This window comes from Taudactylus pleione, unplaced genomic scaffold (genome assembly GCF_031769625.1).
Source record: "Taudactylus pleione unplaced genomic scaffold, aTauple2 ptg000089l, whole genome shotgun sequence".
Classification (NCBI taxonomy): Eukaryota; Metazoa; Chordata; class Amphibia; order Anura; family Myobatrachidae; genus Taudactylus; species Taudactylus pleione.
This window is the reverse complement of record NW_028284491.1, coordinates 16,964,811-16,992,726: the sequence shown is the minus strand read 5'-3', so window position 1 is coordinate 16,992,726 and position 27,916 is coordinate 16,964,811. Positions and strand designations below refer to the sequence as shown.

General features: G+C 46.1%; 1 protein-coding gene across 2 annotated transcripts in view; it reads left to right on the top strand.

Annotated features, from left to right (window-relative positions):
- Nucleotides 1–27,916, top strand: part of PPP1R1A (protein phosphatase 1 regulatory inhibitor subunit 1A) — a 246,035-nt gene that overhangs the window by 130,548 nt on the left and 87,571 nt on the right. For both annotated transcript variants that reach the window (XM_088469306.1, XM_088469305.1), the window contains exon 2: nt 4,107–4,167. In XM_088469306.1, coding sequence (XP_088325432.1) covers nt 4,107–4,167 — 61 coding nt within the window. The remainder of the gene's footprint in view (nt 1–4,106; nt 4,168–27,916) is intronic.

Sequence of the window (27,916 nt, the reverse complement as noted above, 5' to 3'; positions counted from 1 at the left end):
GCAGAACCGGGTACCAACTCAACCATTTTGCTATCGCTGTGACACGGACAGGGGATGGAACTTTACTTAGCACTTGTGCCTTTTGCTGGCTGTGCAGGCTGCTGCTGGGCACCCCCCTTGAAACACTTGGCAACTGGGTGATTGCCACCACATCGCAAGCAGAGGTGACGAAAACGACATTTTAATGTGGAATTATTAAAGGCGAAGCATTTTCCCCAGACGCCTGCTGTTAGCCCTGACGAACTGAACTAGCTGCTTTGCACGCGTTGTACCCCTCATAGGCAGGACGCGAAGGCTGCGTGACCTCCAGCAATGTATATTTGTCGAAGTAGGAGCATAGCTGAGAATGGAGCTTCCCGGTGATAGCTGCTTGGGGCAGTGATTGCAATAATAAGCTGTGCACCCTGTAGAAATTCACTGTAGCACATGTATTCTGTCTATTTTGTAAGTTAAATGCTCAGAATACAGTATATAATACAATCTCCTCTATTGGCTGATAATAATGATTCAAAGGAGATAAAAGCTAGATCTTAGGTGCTATAGATAAATAAAGCAGTGTCAAAGCCATTACCCCTTACTGTCATATAACGCATCACTAAAGCATTCTATTCCCCCAATGATACCTCAATGCCCAGCATAATACTGACACTGTTTGCTGCAACTGTTTTCTACCATTAAGAGGGCATAATCAGCACTTAGACCATCTATAAAATACATCATACGAATGTACTGAATGATATAATTCTGGCATATACAGGACCAGCAAACACAGTAAGTAATTATATGTAGAAGTAGAGCCATCCTGTCTGAGCTGAATCTTTTTATTTCATGTGCCGGCTCCTTTACAGATCATATGAGCAAGTTGGGGAATCTGGGAGAGGGCAGAAAAAGAAACCATGCACTGTCCTGGAAACAGATGCACAGATTGGTCCCCCTATGTACTGGATGGTGTATTATCCAGTATTAATAATTGATCCAATAGGTGATCCATATCAGTGCACCCCGTACAGTGCATGTTTTCCAGATCTAGTTGGTGCACAACAATATTCATTACTGGCTTTTTAACTTTTTCTACTGGCTGACACATTTAAAAGATCAACAGGGACTGTAGTGCTAGTTATTTCATTTGTGACACTGAGGGGATCCTAAAAAACATGCAACTTTAGTATTATATGCTATTTCTATTGTAGTCATCATGGTGTGGGCTGAGGGGGGGTTCAGGCAAGGCACTCATAAACCCCTCCTGCATTTGCCTATGGTGCTGGCCATTGCAGCCACAAAGATAATATTGACCAGGGGCATTAAGGACTAAAGGGAAGCACCCCTCCCCCACACTGGCACACCTTCCACAAAGCTGCTGCAGCCTGAGGGGGGATAGAACTATCAATAGGGGAACCACACCTGCAGCTCCTAATAACATGGGGACACTGTGGAGCCAGGGACCAGGGTCTGGGGAGGCTCATTACTAGGCAGGACAATAGCTACACCCACCCCCAGCAGAACAAGAAATCAGAAAAGACACTGATTGAGGACAGAAAGGAAAAGTAAAAGCAATGATATGAAGTAAATGAAAAGAGACTAAATACAATAAGGAAAAGGAGGAGAGAAGAAGAGAAGAAGGAGAAGCACTAAGAGAGTTTTATTAAGGAAAATGACAACTGACAAAATGCACTTCCCTGTCCTGGAGGAATCTGGAACAAAGAGGCTTTGGCCCACACTTTTATCCCACTATATAATGTTCCTGATACAAACCCGCCCCTGCTTGCCATAGGCTAACTCCCACAAGTAATTTGCATACATGCCTGCCCCCATCCTAGAGGTTTAAAACACCTCTTTTCTTATGCAATCTTTCGGTTTCTCTTAACATTATTTTTACTAAAATAAAGTGAAAAGGGGCATTTTCACACCCTTTTCACATTATTTTAGTATCACCTAAAGTTACTACAGGGCAATTGGAGTAGAATTTGTAAAATTCTACTCCAAGCCCTAATTATCACTTAGGGGTCTATTTACTAAGCAGTGTTAGGGGACAGAGTGAAAAGAAAGTGATAAGGTGCCAGTCAATCAGCTCCCAACTGTCATTTTTCAAACACAGCCTGTGAGATGACAGTTGGGAGCTGATTGGCTGGCACCTTATAATTTTCTTATCACTTTTCACTCTGTCTCCTAACACTGCTTAGTAAATAGACCCCTTGTTTTTAGTAAGCAGATCGCATTTCCCATAATTGTAATGGGAAATGTGATCTGGCCAAAGTTACTAAAAATAAATTGTGAAAAAATACCGGGGAAAGCCCTATGATAAGAACGCCACCTGGAGGTGGCGTTATCCAGGGTCTCCCCTGGTTACCGGACTCCTGTTCTGCTCTAACGGACAGAGCAGAGCCCGCAGCCGTCCCCAGTGATCAGCTGTGTGGTCTAAACAGACCACACTCTGATTTCTGCTAAAAAACAAAAAAACAAAACACACTTACCTGAGTCCAGGGACCGGTGATAGGGGGTCTGGATGATGTCCTCCCTCCGGTCAGCTGGTCTCCCAGCCTGCACTGGTGCCCGGTCTTCACCTGACTGAGTCCCAGTGCAGTATGGGATGTCAGCTGACCGGAGCCACGGAGGACATCACCGGAGCACCGATGACTGCAGGAAAGTGTAATTAAGGTAGGGGGGTTGCGGGGGGGTCCTGCGCTCACGGGGGGCGGGGCTTAGCTCCGGTCGGCGCATGCGTCGGCACTTGTCACTGTATTTTTTGCGAAAATCCCGTGATAAGTGTGCGGAGGGGATTCGCAGGGACAGAGCTTTCTCGCAAGCTCTGTCCCTGCAAGGGACTTGTAGTAGATCCCTGTGATATTACCTGAATTCACAATGCGAATTCAGTCGGTAATATCACACTACAATCTGCATTACAAATGCGGATTGTAGTAAATAGAGCCCATAAACCCCTCATTCCCTGAAAAGTAAGCAACTATTGTCTTAGGTTTCTATTTACTAGGGCAACTAATTGAATCTAGCCTCATTGACTTCAACCTGTCGCCTATGGAGCAATTCATTTTGTGGGCTGTAGCAGTATGCAGTATGTAATTACTAGTAAGAAGCACATCTTTTAAATTGTTTTGCAAATATGTATTTACTTTTGTCATTTGGCCATGGAATTTCTCACGTGGAATTTGGCGTTAAGAATTCCATCTCCTATCTTTGCCCCATAGCAGAATGGATTGCTCGACTGTTCCAGCTCTGTTCTGCAAAATACAGACACACAAATACTGGAGTGGCCTCTCATGGCTATACGTTCATAATGCCGTCATTCAGAATATAGACGTAAGAATGGTGATATTGACAGAACATCAACAACAACAATATCAAAAATGCCAGAATGTTAACATGAGATAATGTCGATAACAGAATGTCAAAAGCTGATTTTTGGATGATTTTAGGGTTTGGATTAAATTGCAACTCTAGGTTTAGGGTTAGGTTTAAGAATACTCACCTCTGAAACAGACATCCACATGGTTGACAAGCTGTCTGCCGACAATCCCAATGTCAACATTATGAAAATGGCGACATTTGACATGCCAACCCCACATCCATGTAGACATTCTGAATGGCAACATTTAGAACATGTCGACATTCTGAATATTCTTAACATTGACAACTTTTACTACACCCCTTTCATGGAATGGTGAAGTAAAAGCAAATGCAGAACATAAAGATTGTATTGCTGGGACTTCGCACCTATGGTGAGGAGAGGAAAGGAGCGAACCAGGAAGCCATAGTCTAATTGTTAGCAGAATCCTCATCAGTGCAAAGTAGTGATGTGGGGAATCTCACAGATACAGGAGGACTGTGGTACAAAATGACTGTAGGAGAATTATAGGACCACATTATTTTAAACAATGGCAGAAAATCAAATTAACACTGAATATTTTAATTGCAACATTATTGTAAATGGTAATTTCCATGTCAATTTGTGATTGTGTATTCAATCATGCTTTAGTACATCAATTTAATAAATACAAATACTATTTGTACTATGTAACATATTTTATTATATTTGCATTGTGCTGTGAATACAGTATACAGGATATGATCATTTTTTTTTCCTAATTCAATAGATTCGCAGACGTAGACCCACTCCTGCAACTCTCGTCCTGAGCAGTGACCAGTCCTCCCCAGGTACGTTCTGTCTCATTGCACAGGTTTTGTGTATTGCTTCTTCTATACATAACTTCTCCTACTAAAATCACATATTCCATGTTAAAGATGAGATGAATGAGATGTAAACAGTAACCTCATTATTCCCATTAAGCTTAATGGTCTGGCAATTAAAAGTTACAGAATTAAATGCTAGAAAATGTAGTTATACTCTTACAGTAGTTCTCCCCATGTATATTCCAGTAGCAGTAATCTTTCCTCAATTCAGTTGATCTTAGAGGAGTTTAACAAAAAAAATTATATATATCAATCAGTTACGTCAGCGAGGCTCCTGAATCTCGAGTGGCTCTCCCAGACCCCCAGAAAAGTGGTCAAGTGCTGATTCACGTCATCGCTGGCCTGCCCCTGCTTCACAATGGTGGTAATATCTACATTGTATAGCAGGAGACCGGGCCACGATGATGCAATTGCAACATCAAGCCGACTGCACCACCCACTTGGCCTCACCACACCCCTTGCATTTGACGGGTGGGGGCGGGTGTTGGGGTGGGACCTTGACGGGTGGGGGGTGGGTGTTGGGGTGGGACCTTTGTGCAAATAGTTGGAGGTGATCTAATAGCAATATATGAATGAGAAGCAAATCTGGCAATTGGGGTTACTTATCTACCATATATCACTGAAATGGCATTTATCTCTGTGCAATATATGACTTCCAATTAGATTTAACTCCATGCAATATATGTCTGGCAATAGGGTTGTCTCTGTATAATATGTGACTGTAGACCACATTGTGAGCAGAAAGGTAGGCAATCTGTGAGTTAACAGCTGAGTTGTCAATGCCACAATGGCAGAGAAAGCGGCAACATGTACAGTAGTTCTGCAATTGGATAGACCAAACCAAGGGCTAGATTCAGCTTGGATTGCAGTTGCTAATATGCACGCAATCGGCTGATTGTTGCCTTCTGCGCATTCATAGCAGTGCGTGTGCGCGAATCAGTCATTGTGATCAGACCCGTCGCAGAAAGATTGACAGGAAGTGCCGTTTGTGGGTGGTGACGGGGGGAAGGGGGGTCGGAGAAACGCAGGCGTGCCTGTGCATTTCAACGCCGCTGCATGGCTGTACATAAATTATCCACTGCAAAACCATACGCACTGAGGTCTCAGTGAGCGCTGAAGTAAGCTATTCCTGAGTTAGGTCTAACCTGCCTTAACTGCGCGTATGGGTCCGATGGTACTCGATTGTACCGATGTTTTTGCAGTCTTGCTAAACATTCCAGATGTGCTTATAGGTGAAGTGGGCGTCCTTATGTTGTGGTGCGGAGGCATTGCGATCTCTATGGATTAGCATATATTCGTAGTAAAACTGCGTGCGTATACTATATTGCGATCCAAGCTGAATCAGGCCCCAGGTATGCAGGCTTATATGGGGTATCTTACAATGTAGGCCAAATATATTTTGAAACAAATCATCTCAGTGGCGGTACTTGAGAGTGGTGGGCCCAGGCACAAAAATATGCTTTGGCCCCGACCCCGAGTTTATAATGTGCCACATGGCCACCAAACAATACAGACAGCATGCCAGTGACTGCCAAATAGTACAGAGAGCAACCACGTGAATGGCAACCATATACCATATTTTCTGTAGGCAAAGATTGTCACAGCCAGCAAAGTTGAGAAGGTAGTAATATAAAATTCTGATCTTCGAGAGTAATTACTCTAAAGGAGGAATCTAGGGTTGTAACCCCAAGCTAAGTGTATATATTAAAACACCTTCCTTCCCTGTGTCCCTGTAGTTTAGTGATCTCCTGTACTGACAGCCACTGAGAGGTCAGCAACGCCTGCAGGTAAACTCACAGCTGTCTGAGTAGCTGCAAGGCCTGACAGATGTTGGGAGGCAGAGGATGACAGGGAGAGGCAGAGGGTGACAAGGCGGCAGAGGGTGACAGGGAGAGGCAGAGGGTGACAGGGATACAAGCACACATTCCTGCATGGTACGGCTATGATATCTGTTGAAAGGACCCGTTCAGAGAGCAGAGCAGATAGTGGTTCTCTGGCGGTCAGTCAGCAAATGCAGGGGCCCAGCCAGAGTCCAGGTGCCCATAACCTAATCTGCTGCTGTTAAAGACAAGGTAGGGGTGAACTGGAGACCTTCCTCAGAAGACTCCCTCTCCACAGATGGCAGGAGCACCAGGAGAATATGTGTAGTAGCTGTACAATTTAGCTCCCTGGGTGGGCTGAACACCATTTTGATATTAGTGATTTGATGTTATTTCCAGGCTACCCTATATAATTTTTTTCCAGCAGTTTTGTGCCTTTTAGTGTGGGGCAAGGTCAGACATGGGCAGGGGGAGCCCTGAGCCACATATGGATATGGGGAGTGCAGACTTACACATGGCTGGGGAAAGTCGGAGTTGGGTATGGGGGATCAAAGACACAATTGGGCACGTGAGAGCAGAGACATCTATGGGAAGGAGGTCGGCAGACACTTCTGGAAAGCAGACACCTATGGGTTGGGGGGGGGGGGGTTCGACACCTAAGGGCTGTAGAGGGAGCAGACACTTATGGGTAGGGGGTGTGCAGACTCCTAAAGGAAGCAGGGTGGTCAGGCACCTATTATGAAACAGGGAAAGTAGACGCCTATTGGGGCAGGGAAGTGGGCAGATGCAGGGGAAGCAGAAATCTATGTGCAGGGAGGACACCTATGGGCAGGGGATGAGCAGACACCTATTGACAGGGGTATGGACAGACACCTATTAGCAGGGCAGACACCTATGGGTAGGGGATGAGCAATTTGGCACTCACTCAGTCTGCACTCTGCATGCTCGGTCAGTGCCAGTTACACCAGCTGTGAGCTGCCTTTAATTCACAGTCAGCTGTGAATCAGAAACAGGCAGTACAACAGTGATCATCAGCTGATAGGCTGACAGCGCACCCTTATTAGTCTGACTTAGATGACTGGACTGTAGTGTCACGACGCTGTGGCTGCTGCACACACCAGGTCAGTCCTGCCTCCCTAAGGTAATGGGCAGGTCCCTCAGAGAGTGAGGCCCACCCAGTTACCTGCGCTGGCCAAACCAAAATGGTTCAAAATTGTTGGGCCAGGATAAATATGATGGTCTGCTCAGCAGTGGGCCCCTTTGTTCCCAGGGGCTCCAGTGTAGTGTAGTGCACCTGTTGTACCATTGGTATCAACAGACAATAAGATTGGTCATTCTGCAGACATTGCACAGACAGCTAATATTTTCCCTTTGTTCATTGACATGGATAGTAAATCCATTAGAATATGTGTATGCTCATCCTCAATGTAAATACAAATTTATATTTTTACATCCTATGCACATATATAAATATATTATTGACTTATTGCTTTTCTGAAAGGGGAAATTCTTGTCAAAATGTTTTTCTTGTACGCATATATTCCAATAGGGTTAGAGGGTTAATTAGAATTCTTTGTATTGTTGAGTTTACCTCAGGTAAATGTACTGTACCCGCTTTGTTAAATTGAGCTGATTATGCCCTACTTTATCTCTCACTAACAAGACCATCTGTTTTCATCACTTATATATTCAAGGGTGCTTGAATGGTTGGAAGGCGTGTAGTAATCTTTTTCTATCCAATTTCTATTTCCCACTGTAATGATCTCCATACCTAAAGGAAGTGCTCTGTCAGATCTGCACTGGCAAAGGTGGCTAGCCCAGCACTCAGAGCAGTCAGGAAGGAATCTGCTTCTTACAATTCACTAATGATGGTGACAGTAAGTAGGAGGGTTAATTGTAGCAGTATTAGTCAGGCTCTTGTTCTTTGAAGACTTCATTGAGATAGTTTCAGAGTCAGCTTAAATGAAAGGAATGTACATATGTCTCATTTACTTCACATGGTTGGATAAGGGCAAAAATCAATGATCAGAGAAATGTTTATTCTAAATTTGATCATTTATTGCTCTTCCATGTTCTTTGTCTTTTATAGTTTCTCCCACTCCATGCTCTTCTCTCTTCTAAATGAGTTATTCAGTACAGCACCATATAAAATGGACTTAGCACCCATCAACTAAGCTATCGCTCTCTGAGGCCTATTCATGAGTAAGAAATGGTCTCACTGTGAGGGAAACTGAAGTATCCAACTCGCATCGGGGACAACTTGACACCGGAGCAATTCATCATTGCTCCGGTGCGCGGATAGCTGCTCCGAAAAGCAGATGTAGCTGCGTTACTTATGAGGTCACGCATGCACTCAGCCGCTGGGGAGTCCGTGAGAAGGGGGTGTGCGAGGTCACGCATGCGTAGCCGGAGTGACGGGGAGCATGTAAGTAATGCAGCTACAGAAGTAGCTGCAGTACTAACCATGGGGACAACTTCTTTTCAGAGCAGTTGTCCCCTCAACGGAGCAATGATAAAATTGCTCCGGTGTCACTTTTCCCCCCGTTGCAAGTTGGATACTTAAGTATCCCTCGCAGTGAGTTCAAAACTTTGTCATCGGAGGCCATACGGCCTTCGATGATGAATAGGCCCCACAGTCTCATGCAGCTCTTCAGTCCTCCGACGTCGGCTCCTCCTCCCTCCGTTTACTGGCTGGCTAGGGAATGCTGGGAACATCAGTCTCTCCCAGTAGTCTGCCTGTGATTGACCGGTGAGTGATCTGGGTAGTCATGGGAAGAGTGATTCAGTGTACCGAGTGGAGCCACATGAGTGAAAGTGATAAGTCTGTGATAAGTGCCAGCCAATCAGCTTCCAACTGTCATCTCACAGGCTGTGTTTGAAAAATTACAGTTGGGAGCTGATTGGCTGGCACTTATCACAGACTTATCACTTTTCACTCTGTCACTTATCACTGCTTAGTACATAGACCCCTTAGTTACAGTAGAGCAGTCGGAAGCAGGGGAGCCATCGAATTTAAGTAAGTCACTAACGACTCCGCCCCCCGCCGCCCAGCAGATCATATTTCTGCACTCACTCTGAGTGAGTCGCTGCCAGCTCCGCCCCCTGAATGACCCTCACTCACTGCTGAACATCCTACTGGCTACTGCACTGACTCTCCCGAGTCAGAGCACACACCCCGGCCTCCAGCGGTAGCTGCTCCCTCTGTGTCTGACAGAGAGGCTAGAGAGGTGGCTGTCTCGACACATCAAACCTTGAGTGACTCGAATCATTTGAACATCTAAATGATTCGAGTCATTGTTTCGAGACATTCACTTAGTAGCCATCTCTAGAGCTGGGTGCAAGGGGAGGCCTCCTGGGCCAGTAGCAACCGCACTCCTAACTCCCTGCACCCGTGACCCATGACGAGTATGCCCCTGTGTCTTTACACAGTTAAGCTCAGGCCCCGCCCCCTTCACATCTGGACTTGCACATGCGCAGTCCGGAGTTTTATACGGGGCAGTGGGAATGCAGGGGATTCAGCCTAATTTGCAGGGTAGCGGGAGCTCCCACCTTAATTCGGAAGCTTCCTGCAAAATGTGGGAGGTAGGCAACTCTGGAGTAATCCCCACTCTCACCTTACAACTATTAGCCCATACACTCACCTACAAAATCCCAGCATATCTTTTGCACCTAGAATATGGTGGGAAAGTATACCCAGATGATGATAGCTAATGGTAACCAAGCACTGCAGATATACAGATAAGTCACGTACAAGTGTAAAAATCAGTAACATCGATCAGCCATGCAGCCCTTATAGCAGGTCGGACCAGTGCAGAGAGCTCTCATGCCACGTAGGAGATCGCAACAACTAATTTATGCACGCCCATGTAACTGCGTTTAAACGGTAAGAAACACGTCTGCGTCTTTCTAACCACCCCATTACCTCCTTTAAATGGTCACTACCTGTCACTCGCTTTGCTAATGGATTCTGTGCGGGTGTAATCGCAAAACAATTGCGACGCATGCACAGTGCGGCTGACACATGCGCAATGGCAAACAATTGCTCAATCTGCTTTGCACACATCTCTGAATCAGGCCCACAATGCGGCTCTACATCCGACTGGTTTCCAGCTACCTCAGCCCGTTATTGTACTAACTAAGAAGATTAAACGCTGTGAGATGACGTGATCTTTCAATAACTGTTTTTTCAATCAGAACCAGTAATTTATTTACAAATTACATTGCAAATACGAGGTTATAAAGTATATAAGGTTCTTACCATCTCTGATATTATCTGACAAATCCATCCTGCTGAGTAGCTGATTAATGGCTTCACATCCAAATTACAAATGAATCCTAATATTCAGTAAGTCATCTTTTTATGTACTTTTAATAATATGATATTCTGAAAATACATTTAAGTATCCAATTTATTACTCTCACCAACCAAAGATTAACTGAGTAGGTCTCATTACTAATTGAAGATTCTATTACGTTCCTGAAATTTATCAGATGGATCATTAATTAATAATAATTTCTTTGGGATATTACTGAATGCCCAGATTATCTCTGTTCTCATGTCACAAAAAAGTCAGATGGCGGCTTTTCAGCTACTGTTGAACTATACAAAGCCTCCTGCATTGTATTTTTTTTTCCATATTTATGTTGTAAGTACAGTAATACCATATGTCTGGTCTCCAATATGCATGTACAGTGGAAGGCGGGGTGGGTGATGCAGAGCCGGATTTAGACCTCATGGGGCCCTAGGCAAGATACCAGTTTGGGGCCCCCTTCCCTTAAGCAACACTATATTTTCATTCCTGATTCATGTCCCTTAGATTATTTGTTGTTTTTCCTCCCTACTTTCAAAGCTTTAAACGTTACAAACATGGTGTAATGGTTAACATTACTGCCTCACAGCACTGAAGTCATGGGTTTGATTTCCACCCAGTCATGTGTGGAGTTTGTATATTCTCCCCGTACTTGCATAGCTTTCCTCCCATGCTCCAAAAAATATGCTGGTAGGTTAACTGGCTCCCAACAAATACATGAACCCTAGTGTGTGCCTGTACATGTGTTTAGGGCAGACTAGATGGGCCAAGTGGCTCTTAACTGCCGTCAAATTCTATGTTTAAATATTAGAGACAAACACAAAAGTAAAAATAACACAGAAAACATTCTAGGGACTTACTGTATATACAATACAGGAACAGCTTTAGTGATCAATGTACAATACATTCTTAGGGCTCTATTTACTACAATCCTCATATTGAATGCGGATTGTAGTGTGATATTACCGAGTGAATTCGCATTATCACAGGGATTTACTATAAACCCTTTGCAGGGACAGAGCTTGCGATAAAGCTCTGTCCCTGCGGATCCCATCCACACTCTAGTCGCGGTATTTTCGGAAAAAATACCGCTACTAAGAGCCCGTGCATGCGCCGACCCACCGTCGCTACTACCCTCCACCGACTCTAAGCCCCGCAATCGCGGACCCCCGCGCCTCCCCCCCTCTCTTCATTACACTTACCTGCATCCTCCTGGCCTCCGGTGATCTTCTCCGGGCTTCCCGATCAGGTGATCTCCCATACTGCACTGGGACCCGATCACCTGATGACCGGGCAGCAGTGCACTGTGGGAGACCAGCTGACCGGAGAGGAGCCATCACCGGAGGCCCGATCACCGGTCCCTGGATTCAGGTAAGTAAAAAAAAAATTTTTACATTTTTTTTTCTTTTTTTTACAGCAATCAGCTTGCGGTCTGTTTAGACCACATAGCTGATAACTGGTACCGGCTCCCGCCTCTGCTCTCCCCGTTAGAGCAGAGTGGGAGCCCGGTAACCGGGGGAGACCCTGGATAACGCCACCTCCAGGTGGCGTTATTATCACAGGGCTTCCCCTGGTATTCTTTTACAATTTATTTTTAGTAACTATGGTCGGATCACATTTCCCATTACAATTATGGGAAATGCGATCTGCTTTACTAAAAATAAGTGATAATTAGGGGTTGGAGTAGAATTTTACTAATTCTACTCCAATTGCCCTGTAATAACTACAGGTGAAACTAAAATAATGTGAAAAGGGTGTGAAAACACCCTTTTTCACTTTATTTTTGTAAAAATAATGTTAATAAATAGAGCCCTTAATATTTTACCACACGGATCTCAATCCTGCCATGTTAAACCCATGGTCTAAATGGTTGAAGCACATGATGAGCTGGGCGCACAAAGACTCCGGTGTATAAGATGCTGCTAGGGAACCAGGCGACAAGAAGGATGTTCATGTTCACACTGTTGATGCTACCAGACATTGCCCACAATGGCCCTCATTCAGAGCCACTCGCAAACAGCAGTACGCTCGTTGCGTTTCGATGTTGACTAACCGCGCCTGCGTCGGTGTAACACTGCGCATGTGCGTACGGCAGATTGCGAGTTTTTTTGGTCTCGTTCGTCAAATAGCGTACAGGAAGTGACATGTCAAATGTGATTGACAGAACAGGGCGTTTTTGGGTGTTGACGGGGGTGGAGATGGAAAAACGCAGGCGTGGCGAGGCGTTTTTGGGGCGTACATACATTAGCAGATGCGAGCGTAAAATGTGTACGGACCGACTCATACGTCACTGGATGATCCTCTTTCCCTTCAAAATGCTCGCACAGCTTAGGGTCTGGATTACTCGACCACATTGGCGATGGCCTTCTCCTCCATCCCGGCACTCCTCGATGTTGCTGCGATTAATCGCGGGTGGTCTGAAAAGCAATTAGTGGTGGATTGTAAACTGGCTTGGTATGTGTTTTGAAAGTAGTTTTTTGTGTTAGCACAAAAGCGTACGCAGGTGGAAATCATAGCTGCTAATGTGATGATTACACAATCAATTTACGTACATTTGTGGTAGTTTCTTTTGGGCTCAATTTGTTGGTTAGGGCCTATGGTAACAATAATGTCATCATGTTTTTTTGGTTTTTCCCTTTTTCTTTTGGCCTGTTGAATTTGACTCGTTAATGTTAAATTTGAAACGTTCCTTAAAGAGCCCTTTTTTGGGGGGGCATGTAAAATGTGGTTCTTGCCAGTTTGTGCCTTTTGGCCCAGGATTAAATGTAATCCATTGTGACAATAATGTGAGAACACAATGTCAGTTTTTTATTATTTTTTTATTGCTCAAACAAAAAATCACAAAAAAAAAAATTTTTGGCAAAGTTTTTTTGCAGGGTTCATTTCCAAAGTTACAATAATTGGGCCAACATAAAAGATTTATGAAATGTAGAACACAAAATTAAAAACAATTCACAAGAAAGGAGAGGGAAGTTTTGACCAGAAAGGAATATGAGCCAAGCACAGAAGGAGTGTGGGAAAAGTCGCCATTGCTTTCACCGTTTTTTCACCCGTTTGGCTGGGGGAGGGAGCGCGCCTGACCGGGTCCGGGATGTCATCGGGCTTGCCTGTCCAGAGGCAGATGTTGTGGCCTCTGGACTAGGCACAGGGCTAGGCACATTTGGAGGATTGGCTGATGTTGTGCCAGAGGTGGAGGATCCTGATGTTCCGGCAGGAAAGGAGGTCGGCTCCACCATGTGCTGGCGAACGAGCTGCTCCAGGGCATTGGCGATGCGGATGTTGGCCCTGGTATTTTCCGCCAGGGCCTGACCAATGGTCACATTGGCCGCAGCATTTTGCTCCAGGGCCTCAGCTACCCGTAGCAGACTGGCGTCCATCCTCTGCAGAATCTCCGTATGGAAATCCGATTTGAAATTGAGTTCTGTGAGGAGGGCCACTGCCTGCGAGGGGGATTGCCCTGGACTGGCTTCTGCAGGGTCCTCAGCCGGATGTACTGGTTCCTCCCCTGCAGAGCCAGCAGAAATTCGGCGGCCAAGGCTCCCCTCTGGAGCAGACTCATCCGCCTGTGTCTCTGTTAGGAAAAATGAGAAAAGACTCACATTAGAATCTACATATTGGCCCACTAACATTTCAGAGTTGGTGACATCACAAGATTTACCTGGGACAACATGAGGAGCCGCAAAGTCTGGCATGTCCGTATCCATGTTGGACACGCCAAACACCTCCACAGGCTGCACACACCCCTGTGCCAGCTCTTCTAAATCCGTCAACTCCAATGACACAGGGGTGGGACCCCCACCTGTCCCCCTTGCATGCCTAGCCCTGTCCGCGAGTTTTTGCTTTAGGCGATATTTGAAGTCGCCCCATCTGTGGGATAAAATGGAAACCATTATCCTTTTGTTTAAAATGGGGTTTGTTTTTAGGGGGGACAAGTGTTTACTTATCGCCGTTTGACATCCCGGGCTAGACGGACATAATCACCCACCCTATTGACAGCAACGGCTACCTCTTCCGACATTCTCCACTTCTGGCTTGTACTCATATTCCTGTCTGCCTGTGGCAGGATGTCCACACACTTCTGAATCAAAACCTCCATCTCCTTTCTTGTGAAATGTGGCTGCCTTTTTTTTTTGGCAGCTTTGGCCAGAATACTGGGCCCAGCAGCCTCTTCCATGTCATCCTCCTCACCTATTTGTATAAATATTCAGATTTCTCAAAATCACAACTTGCCCAATCTTATGTTTCAAATTAATCTTTGAGACAAAATGCATGAAAGACTTACCGCCTGACTCTTGTCCATTGTTTCCCTGGTCTGTAGCCATGTCTGAGGTCCAAACAAGAAATACACCAGAATTTAAATGTGTTTTCGTGATGTATTTATACATGCGTCCTTATTTTGCGGCCGCATCATTGATTGTGCGTTCCTATGATCCCTCCTTAATTTGTGCGGGAAACGAAACACTATTTATGGCTTGGTGTGTCTCGAGTCGAGGTGGCGTTTTTGGATTGTTGGAGGTTACCTTGGTTGGAGTTTCTTGTTTGCGGATAAAGGAGTTGGCGTTTGGATTTTATTTTGTTTGCTAGATTTGCGTTTTTATTTTCCATTCGCTTTTTTTGTATTTTTTTTTTTTGCCTCGTTTCTTGATTTGGTAAGTTTTGTGAAGTCTAACTTTGGTTCAATTGGTGTCTCATTGTGTTTCTTCTTGTTTTTAATTTTTGGATCCATAATTTCATCTCTTTTAGCTTTTTTTTTATTTCGGGCCCAAAGACCTTTTGATTTGGAATCTTATATATTTGCTCTTGGTAAGTCCATTTTTTATCTTGTATTTGCGAGCTAATTAACGCATTTTTTTCTGTTTGTATAGTGACTTGTATTTGCGAAATAATTAGCGCATTTTTCTCTGTTTGTATAGTGACTTGTATTGGCGAAATAATTAGCGCATTTTTCTCTCTATAGTGACTTGTATTTGCGAAATAATTAGCGCATTTTTCTCTGTTTGTTTTTTGACTTGTATTTGTGAACTAATTAGCGCATTTTTCTCTGTTTGTATAGTGACTTGTATTGGCGAAATAATTAGCGCATTTTTCTATGTTTGTTTTTTGACTTGTATTGGCGAAATAATTAGCGCATTTTTCTATGTTTGTTTTTTGACTTGTATTTGTGAACTAATTAGCGCATTTGCTCTGTTTGTATAGTGACTTGTATTGGCGAAATAATTAGCGCATTTTTCTATGTTTGTTTTTTGACTTGTATTTGCGAACTAATTAGCGCATTTTTCTCTGTTTGTATAGTGACTTGTATTGGCGAAATAATTAGCGCATTTTTCTATGTTTGTTTTTTGACTTGTATTTGCGAACTAATTAGCACATTTTTCTCTGTTTATATAGTGACTTGTATTGGCGAAATAATTAGCGCATTTTTAAATGCTTATTAATCCTGTAAAATTGTTTGTGGTTGCCCTTTCGCATTTTTGGCTTACATTTCAACCCATTTTGATGTACTGTGTGCAATGTCGTTTTGCTCTTTGGCCAAATGTGTGTTTCGCCTATTTTATGTTTTGTCTAGCACAAAATTTAGAAACATAAATGCACAGACTAAACTTTTACAAATTAATATTGGGATTATTTTCAGTTTGGACGTATCATGACAATACCCCGGCATGTAAGCAGCAATGGATGCTATCATCAAGCTAAGTTGTTCTTAATTTTCTTTTGGGGTGGGTCCAAAGCCTTACATTCAAATCTTGCCATTTCAGGTTGATCTTGGGCGGATTGTTCTGGCCATGCTCCCGGAAGCCGACCAACCTCAATCTCGTCCCAGGCGTAGGCATCGTAGGCGTGCAAGGCCCCAGATATTTCGAACACGTGTCACCCTTTTTGGAATGCCCGATGATGAGGTTTTAAGACGCTACCGTCTTCCTCCCAAAATCATCATAGACACTCTCTCATTAATAGAGAGTGATCTTGAGCGGCAAATTGACAGTCCAACAGCAGTACCACCACTTACGCAATTTATGGCGGTGTTACATTTCTGTGCCTCAGGATCGTTTCAAACAACGGTGGGAATAGTGGCGGGCATCTCACAATCCTCCTTTTCAAGGATCCTGAGGGCAGTGATGGAGGCACTTTTCAAGCACCTCCATCATTTTATTAAAATGCCTTTGGATATGGGTGCCCTTAGTGTGGCCAAGGCCAATTTTTACCAAATAGCTGGCTTCCCACACATCATAGGGGTTGTGGATGGTACTCACATACCACTTCAGCCTCCAGCACGGCTGGAGGCAATATTTCGCTACCGTAAACACTATCACTCCCTGAATGTAATGGTGGTATGTGATGCCTCCCTCCAGATCCTGTCCCTGAATGCAAAATTACCAGGAAGTGCACATGACTCCTTCGTCATCCGGCAATCAGGGATATGGCACAAATTAAACAACCTACAAGCTGGTGATGCGTGGCTTCTGGGTAAGTGGAGACCTTTAGTACATAACAATGTTAAGCTTGATACACAGTGATCCTGATGTTGTCTATTCTTTTTCACAGGAGACAGTGGATACCCTTGCATGCCCTGGCTGCTCACTCCTTATTTGGCTCCCACACCAGGTCCACAAAGTGAGTTTAATACCGCACTTACAGCCACCAGGCAAGTGGTGGAGCGCTGTATCGGCCTTTTAAAAGGCCGATTCAGATGCCTCCACCGCTCTGGTGGCGAGCTCATGTATTTGCCGGATATGGTTTCGAAAATTGTGGTCCTGTGTGGGATCTTTCACAACATCGCCATAAGGAGTGGTGTTCCAATGCAGCCAGAGGATGCCTTACCTGAGGATGGCCCCCCCGAGGTTGGTCGGAGGTCAGTATGTGGGGGGGCCATACGCGATGATGTGGTGGCCCGATATTTTAGGTAATTATTGACCAAACAACAGTGTGTATACCCAATGTGTTATGATTTTTTGGCGTTCATCTTTTTTGATATTAATTCTTGCACCATCTTCTGTTTGTTTGCATAATCTTTGGCACTCCCACGATGACTACTTCCTGCTACCCTTCAAAAACCTTTATGTGGAAACTTCTGGAATATATTATGACACCAATATTGCAACGCCATATTTTTGAAATCATGTGGGCATGGACCTTCGTCAACCAGTTCTTGATTTGTTGTGTGTTTCTTTCCTGTTTTTGGTATGTGGTGTATTTCTGATTATCACTGTGTGTTTTGTTTGTGAGCGACCACTTTGTATTTTTATTTCTGTTGTGAATAAATATTTGGAGAGTGTAATTTGTTTCCTTTTTGGGCACGTTAGAAGCAAGTGTAAACAAACTCCCAAACGATAATTTTACCTAAGGGGTAACCCAGTAATGAAGCAAGTGGAGCTAAAATGTAATATGTTTTCGGGGTACTAACCAACACACCAAGGAATCCTGTACAATCAGTTGCCTTCGTAAGATTGTCCTAAGCAGATTGGCCACCAAATAGGAACCTGAAAAATGTTGTAAACTATCATGTTGTCCACCCCAAAAAAGGAAAATGACATTGGTACTGGGAGGGGTTTCTTGTGCCTGTTTGCATTCAAAATACAACACACAATCTGTAGTGAGATTCTGTGGCAATCCTTGCTTGAAGAGTCTACTTATGTCAGTGTAAAGAATCTTGGATTTACTAAAAACGCATGAGACAGAGCTGGACTTAAAACTGATTTATTAGGAAACAATTAGAAAAAAAAAAAAAAAAAAAAACTAATTCCTAAGGAGGACCAACAGATGGTCAAGGCCCTGCAGAAGCCCGGTGACCTGCTCCCGCATACGGGCCACACACTGACAGATTTCTGCCCGACGCCTCTGTTCCTCTGTGGGTGACAAAAGTTTGGGGATTAATAAATCTATAATGAAGCAACATTCTAAAAAAACCACAAAAAAAACAAACCAAAACTTAAAAGCTTGTGGCCAAAAAAAACATTACACGGATAAAACCCAGCACCCCAAAATGTCCTAGGCCAAAAATACAAGGGCCCTAAAAAAATGCACACAGGTGTGATATGTGTATGGTGAAATCAGCAGGAACAGGTAAAGACAACCCCCAAAAATACCCTAAGGCAACAGAAAGCCAAAAAAAATGGGGACGACACATGATTACATACAAACAGTTTGTGGTGCCCAAAATAAAATTAAAAAACATACCGTTCGGCAAAACGCCAGAGCCAGAAGCCACTCCCGGGACCACCTCGGAGGTGGCTACATTCCCCAAACCTAGAGGCAGGGTGTTTGACGAATCCTGGGAAGGGGGAATTTGGAGGAGGGACGGATGGAGGAGAGGGGGAATTGGGCTGGAGGGGAAGTAATCCTGATATCTCGGCCACAGGGTCTGGGGAGGAGGGGGTAATTGAGGAATTGGGGGTTGGAGAGAGGGGCCGGGACCGGCGTCTTGTCTGGCGATGACGCCGTAGTCTTTGCTGTGCCCCTAAAAAATGAAAAAAATATTGTGGTTAGTTTCAACAGGAATCCAAAATAAAAAACAAAAAAACAAAAAAAAGGACAATGACTAAATAGGACAGACATGAAAACATGCACATGCAGATATGACTACAATGACTAAATAGGACAGACATGAAAACATGCACATGCAGATATGACTACAATGACTAAATAGGACAGACATGAAAACATGCACATGCAGATATGACTACAATGACTAAATAGGACAGACATGAAAACATGCACATGCAGATATGACTACAATGACTAAATAGGACAGACATGAAAACATGCACATGCAGATATGACTACAATGACTAAATAGGACAGACATGAAAACATGCACATGCAGATATGACTACAATGACTAAATAGGACAGACATGAAAACATGCACACGCAGTTAGGGCCCACAAGATAAACTTGAAAACCACAGTCCATAAAACTTACTTTCCGCGATCTGCATGCGAAAGCATGCCAGCAAGCGGGGCGTACGCCGGTGCAGGTCCGACCACCTGCGCTCCAGCTGGCCAATATGTCGGCGTGAGCCGAAGGAGCGCAGGCGGCGACGTACCTCCGCATATGCGGAACGCTTTCGGCTATTTGAGATGGGTGGAGGCTGACTGGTGATCTGCCTGTCCATCACCTCCGTCAGCACCAGCAGTTCGCACCTGGTGAATGCGGCGGATCTCATGATGGCAATGGTGTTTTTTTAGAAAAATATTTTTAATAAAGCACCCAAAACAAATTTGATTGGCTAATGTATTTGGGAAATTAACAGGACAAATTCTATTGGTTAGTGTATGAGTCATGTGTTCGACAGGGCCACAAATCTCTTGAGAGTTATGATAGGCTTGATGCAGTGACATGCGTAAGCAAATTTAAATAAAGAAATGAACCACAGAAAATTTGTGGGGATACAAACAAATAGAACAATTGTTTAATTGTGGCTAACATGTCTTTTGAACAATAAAAGCAAAGGTTTCAGCCGTACGTATTCTGCGAGTAAACACAAACACGGACAAGATTAAAGTGTATTGCATTGTGTTGAAAAAAAAAAAACAATTAAGCTAATTGATACATTGATTGGCATGATACGATTGAGGGAGGTAGGCAGAAAAAACGAGCAGGTAATCGGAATCTGACAGGCCCACTTCCGGTTTGTACTTGTGTGTGCGTTCCCTTCAAGCCATTTCGGGGATGTACGCTCGCTATTTGGCACGCTCGTTAGTTAGAGGAGGGGTCGGCTGAGTTTGGGGCGGATTTTTAGCTGCGTACGAAAATACAAGCGAGTGCTTGAATTTAAATATTTTTTTACGTACGCCGAACGTATGTACACCCAATTGCGAGTGGGTCTGAATCAGGGCCAATGTCCCTGTTTATGTGGTAAAAGATCAAACATCACCACCACAAACACCATCACTGACATTACACTACCAGCACACACCACATCACTCTATCACTCACTCAGCACACACTACATCACTCTATCATTCACTCAGCACACACCGCATCACTCTATCATTCACTCAGCACACACCACATCACTCTATCACTAAATCACCACATCACTCACTCAGCACACACCGCATCACTCTATCACTCACTCAGCACATACCGCATCACTCTACTCACGCACAACACACCGCATCACTCTACTCATGCACAACACACCGCATCACTCTACTCACACCGCATCACTCTACTCGGAATCGGTATGTAATACCGCCGACCGCACGTCCGGCAGTTCGAATCCCGGCAGCGTCAGGCCGACAGAGGAAGAGATGCCGACAGCGCAGCCCGACAGCGCTGGAAATCCTGATCGTCCCCAGGCAAGTACTAATTAACCTAACCTACCCCCCTAACCCTAACCCTCCCTTAGGGGTGCCTAACCCTAACCTCCCCCCCCCCCCAAGTGCCTAACCCTAATCCCCCCTCTAAGTGCCTAAACCTAACCCCCCCTTCCCCGCTGTCTAAATCTAAGTCCCCCGGGGGGGTGCCTAGCCCTAACCTCCCCCCCGGGGCGTGCCTAATCCTAACCCTCCCTCTCCCTAGCCTAACCCTAACCTCCCGGGGGGTGCCTAACATTCAGTTCCTCCCCCTGCGGTCTGTACGCTCGCGGCGCCCGGCATCCCTTCGATCGGGATGCCGAGCGCCAGTCTCGGTAAAATGAGTGGCGTCATACATCTAGACGCCAGTCATGTCACCCTCGCCAGAATATGACAGTCGGGAAGCCGGCTGTCCGTATAATGTAAGCCGGCTTCCCGATTGTATACCCTCTACCCACGCAGCACACACCGCATCACTCCCTCACAGCACACACCGCATCACTCCCTCACAGCACACACCGCATCACTCTACTCACAGCACACACCGCATCACTCTACTCACAGCACACACCGCATCACTCCCTCACAGCACACACCGCATCACTCCCTCACAGCACACACCGCATCACTCCCTCACAGCACACAACGGCATCACTCTACTCACAGCACACAACGGCATCACTCTACTCACAGCACACACCGCATCACTCTACTCACAGCACACACCGCATCACTCTACTCACAGCACACACCGCATCACTCTACTCACAGCACACACCGCATCACTCTACTCACAGCACACACCGCATCACTCTACTCACAGCACACACCGAATCACTCTACTCACAACACACACCGCATCACTCCCTCACAGCACACACCGCATCACTCTACTCACAGCACACACCGCATCACTCTACTCGCAGCACACACCGCATCACTCTACTCACAGCACACACCACATCACTCTACTCACAGCACACACCGCATCACTCCCTCACAGCACACACCACATCACTCCCTCACAGCACACACCGCATCACTCTACTCACAGCACACACCGCATCACTCCACTCACAGCACACACCGCATCACTCCCTCACAGCACACACCGCATCACTCCCTCACAGCACACACCGCATCACTCTACTCACAGCACACACCGCATCACTCCACTCACAGCACACACCGCATCACTCCACTCACAGCACACACCGCATCACTCCCTCACAGCACACACCGCATCACTCCCTCAAAGCACACACTGCATCACTCCCCTCACAGCACACACTGCATCACTCCCCTCACAGCACACACTGCATCACTCCCTCACAGCACACACTGCATCACTCCCCTCACAGCACACACTGCATCACTCCCTCACAGCACACACTGCATCACTCCCTCACAGCACACACCGCATCACTCTACTCACAGCACACACCGCATCACTCTACTCACAGCACACACCGCATCACTCTACTCACAGCACACACCGCATCACTCTACTCACAGCTCACACCGCATCACTCTACTCACAGCTCACACCGCATCACTCTACTCACAGCACACACCGCTTCACTCTACTCACAGCACACAACGCTTCACTCTACTCACAGCACACACCGCTTCACTCCCCTCACAGCACACACTGCATCACTCCCTCACAGCACACACTGCATCACTCCCTCACAGCACACACCGCATCACTCCCTCACAGCACACACTGCATCACTCCCTCACAGCACACACCGCATCACTCTACTCACAGCACACACCGCATCACTCCACTCACAGCACACACCGCATCACTCCACTCACAGCACACACCGCATCACTCCCTCACAGCACACACCGCATCACTCCCCTCACAGCACACACTGCATCACTCCCCTCACAGCACACACTGCATCACTCCCTCACAGCACACACTGCATCACTCCCCTCACAGCACACACTGCATCACTCCCTCACAGCACACACTGCATCACTCCCTCACAGCACACACCGCATCACTCTACTCACAGCACACACCGCATCACTCCACTCACAGCACACACCGCATCACTCCCTCACAGCACACACCGCATCACTCACTCACAGCACACACCGCATCACTCACTCACAGCACACACCGCATCACTCTACTCACAGCACACACTGCATCACTCCCTCACAGCTCACACCGCATCACTCTACTCACAGCACACACCGCATCACTCTACTCACAGCACACACCGCATCACTCCCTCACAGCACACACCGCATCACTCCCTCACAGCACACACCGCATCACTCTACTCACAGCACACACCGCATCACTCCCTCACAGCACACACTGCATCACTCCCTCACAGCACACACCGCATCACTCCCTCACAGCTCACACCGCATCACTCTACTCACAGCACACACCGCATCACTCCCTCACAGCTCACACTGCATCACTCCCTCACAGCACACACCGCATCACTCTACTCACAGCACACACCGCATCACTCCACTCACAGCACACACCGCATCACTCCACTCACAGCACACACCGCATCACTCCCTCACAGCACACACCGCATCACTCCCCTCACAGCACACACTGCATCACTCCCCTCACAGCACACACTGCATCACTCCCTCACAGCACACACTGCATCACTCCCCTCACAGCACACACTGCATCACTCCCTCACAGCACACACTGCATCACTCCCTCACAGCACACACCGCATCACTCCCTCACAGCACACACCGCATCACTCTACTCACAGCACACACCGCATCACTCCACTCACAGCACACACCGCATCACTCCCTCACAGCACACACCGCATCACTCACTCACAGCACACACCGCATCACTCACTCACAGCACACACCGCATCACTCTACTCACAGCACACACTGCATCACTCCCTCACAGCTCACACCGCATCACTCTACTCACAGCACACACCGCATCACTCTACTCACAGCACACACCGCATCACTCCCTCACAGCACACACCGCATCACTCCCTCACAGCACACACCGCATCACTCTACTCACAGCACACACCGCATCACTCCCTCACAGCACACACTGCATCACTCCCTCACAGCACACACCGCATCACTCCCTCACAGCTCACACCGCATCACTCTACTCACAGCACACACCGCATCACTCCCTCACAGCTCACACCGCATCACTCTACTCACAGCACACACCGCATCACTCTACTCACAGCACACATCGCATCACTCCCTCACAGCACACACCGCATCACTCTACTCACAGCACACACCGTACATTTTCATAGGTGTAGCGCTTGACAGACCCCTTTTTCATTTCTAAATAACACGCGGGGAGGACTGCCCGCTTGCCAAGCTGCTCCCATTGAAATACATCTTCATTTTTCCTTTGGAGCGCTGTTATTATTATTCTATATTCATAAACCAGTTTAACAACATACTGCGCATGCGCAAGTCTGCTGTAGCGGGGACTGGTCCCAGGCATGAGGACGTCACAACGTGTGATGTCATTTCATGTAATACGATGGGCCGGCCACTGCGGGGTTGCTAATAGCGATGGCAGACTAGCCCTGCCCCTGTGACTTACTATCATTCAGTGAGTCACTGCCCTCCGAATCTGCATGATGGCAGCGGTGGTAGCGTCTCTCCTTCCCGGCAGCCAGCCCAAGCCCCTCCTGCCCACCATCTTGTTAAAAATAAATGTAAGCAGAGAGCGTGCTGGGCAGGAGGGCATATTTCCCACTGGCCGGTACACTGTAAAAGATATGGGGCTACAACTAGGAGTCAGGCAGAGGACGCTCCCCAACCGCGATTGCAGCAGCCAAACAACATTCTCTGCCTGCCTCCCAGGGTCCTGCCATTTCCACATGGTTGCTGCTATTTCCTATGTGGCTAAAGGACCTCTGACGTATCCACCACGTGACCGCTGCAGGAGACTGGACCGCTCCTGCGTTACCATCCCCTAGGGCATAGAGGGGGAATAAGTATTTGTGGTGTGCGCAGCGAGCCACCGTGCCCGAAGCGTGGCGAGCGGAGCAAGCCCGCGAGGGGACACTTTTGGTCCCCCATTAGCACCCCTGCCCCTCCCCCTTTCAGGCCGGGTCACATGGGTGTGATGTCACAGGTCCATCAGCCTTGTATAGTCTAGACCTAACCATTTCCACATTCCTCCTGACATGCAGCGTTACAGGGCCAGGCTGCTAGCATATAGATTGGTGGATGGTGCTGGCCGTCCACCAATCACAGTGATAGGAGCATCTAAACGTTGATTAGTGGATAGCTGGAGCTATCCACCTATTAGTGAAAGCTGCAGTGCAGGCAGCCACATTGAATGAATGAGTGCCGGAGTCAGAGAGAGAGGAGGGAGGAGTCAGACCACAGCAGCAGCAGTGGAAGGATGGTGAGTACTGAGGTCTCATTTAAAATGTGATTTTCAATCAGTTATAAAAGCACTTGTAACATGTTTTTAATTGAGGGTGAAAGGGGAGGTGTGGCAGGTAAGGGAAGGACACTGCTGGGACATGCTATTAGATGAGGGACATGGGTGGTTGTCAGGCATGGGGGGGACACTGCTGGGACATGCTATTAGTTGGGGGGGTTGTCAGGTATGAGGGGGGAAACTGCTGTGACATGCTATTACGTGGGGGGGTTGTCAGGCATGGGGGGGACACTGCTGTGACATGCTATTACTTGGGGGGGTTGTCAGGCATGGTGGGGCACTGCTGTGACATGCTATTACTTGGGGTTGTCAGGCATGGGGGGGCACTGCTGGGACATGCTATTACTTGGGGGGTTGCCAGGCATGGGGGGGGGGCACTGCTGTGACATGCTATTACTTGGGGAGGTTGTCAGGCATGGGGGAGGCACTGCTGGGACATGCTATTAGTTGAGGGAGAAGGGTCTAGGGGCAGTTCTGGGATAAGATTTTAATTGAGGGAGTTGTCAGGTTTGAGCTGATTATAGAGTACATTGAGTAAGGAGGGGGTGATTGTGAGGACTAGGGTAGATAACCAGTTGTGGGAGGGGGTTTGTCATGTGTGGGGTATGATCATAATTGAGGGAGGCTGATGTGGAGTCTGATTTGAAACTGAGTTTTAATGAGGAGGGGATGGGGCATGTGTCAGATCCCCACAGGTCGCACATTTCATCTTCAGATCTGCTGTGCTGTAGGGCAGATCTGACAATCTCAAGGCACAATGCACCGGATAGTTTAGGAGGTACGATAGATCGTGTGTCAAATTGGCAGCTTTTTCAGACCAAATTGTGCCCACGACTGCCGAGGAGCTCCCGGGGAGAGTTCAGGGGGAAATCGTACACATCGTGGGATTGTGAGCACATCGCTATGTGTGTAAGCACCTTTAGATAGCAGGTGTGAAGCTGGGAACACACTAGACGATTTTTTAAACAATTTGTCATTTTCTGACAGATCAGAACGCCAAATTGTTCAAATCGTTTATGCACTATGCGCATAAGGGTGTTGTCCTTCGCATCTTCAGACATGCAGTACATGCGTCAACTATTTCCCGCAAATCGTGCAGTGTGTACACACTAACGGACAGCCAGGAAATATGTTAACTTTATATACTGTAGTGAACGATCTAAAGACCGAACAATGCAAGATATATGGTTTGGTCTTTTTGAAGATGGCTCAGTGTGTATGCACTATTGTTTGTCTCTCAGAATGCTCAGTTCAAGGGAAATCGGGATGTCCATCACATCGTTTGCACATCGTCGAATGTGTACCCAGCTGTTTTTATTGTTGAGCACTTGTAGAAAACCAGAGCCACTTGCTTGTATGGGAGATACAGACTTTTCATCCACATATCAGACTATAGGCTTATATGAGTTGATGTATATACTGTAATAGAGTTGTGGTTGGAAAACACATTCTTATATGCTTATGACTTTAATATTCCTGGTGTATAAATTCCAGGTTTTTATATGTCCTTAGTTACAACCCATACACATACCTGCTCTGGCAGCATGCTGCTCATAGTACTATAGGTTTCAACTTCCACTACAGGACACACCCCTTAGTGGAAGGGGTGTGTCCTTAGATACGCCCATAGGTGGAGCTAGCCAAACCCTTTGGGCGGAACTGGTCACGCCCCCTTGGCGGCGCACTGCGCATTCTACTACCATCTGCAATCTCCTTGAAAGTAGTTTTCAAAAGTAGGCAAGTACGGATATAGGAGAACAAGACAACCCACCGGGCACAGGGAATGAGGGTAAGTACTGTATGGTGGCAGGAAGGAGGTTAGTGAAGCAGAGTGGCGAAAAAAGGGGGTAATGTGGAGCAGACTGCATATGACAGTTACCTTTACTAGTTATTATAATTACAATACTTGTAGACATTAGTGCATTTGTTTAGATTTTTTGGCTTTTTAAAAAAAAAAATTTCTGTGATTTGGTTTGTGAAGGTCAAAAATCTAAAAACCTGCAAGACAATGCTTTTGTAAAGATGTTTAGAAATAGTATGAATAGCTAGATGTGTGCCAGGTCTGTTTAGACACATTTATTATGTTATTTTACTGACTACAGACATCTCCTTATACACTCTCCCCCCATTTTGGATTTCAAATATAAGCTCCAGATCAACGACTCTCGTTAACGTTTCTCACTCTTCATGAAGAATTTGCATAATGCCATTTATACCTTAATTAGTGGTTCTCAGGTCTCACTAATAGCAAATATTTTCAGGATTGTTTTCCCAAGAGAAACGGTGAATCAATCACACATGCCATTACAGCTGTAACTGTTTGAAGTCCGGATCAGGACTTATTTAGCAAATTGATGGTTAGTGTAAATGCTGTATGTTGTCAGAAATCAGCTATAGCTACAAGCTCGGGAAATAGACCACAAGCCTGGTAATTGTAGAAAGGTTATTCCAGTCTGATTGGGCAGTGCAGAGGTTACACACAATTATAGCCTGATTGACAGGTCTAAATATGGCAGTGCATAGACGAAGCAACAAGAACAACCATGCATGTCCTTCATTGTCTCTCATCCTTTCTCTGGCAGCTTTGCATTGTGGATTTACTATTCGTAGCAATTTAATTAAACAAACACTATTACAGGTATACAGTAGCAAAAGCAGCATAGGAGGGTAACATGTTATGTGGCTACAATTCCAACGTATACCTACTCCCTTTTCCCTACATCTGTGTAAGCTGCTTGCCTAAGTAAAATAAAGCATATGGGACTGACCTGATGGTATACAGCATTGATAGGATCAATGCCAACACAACACTTAACAATGTCAAAAATATACAGTACCT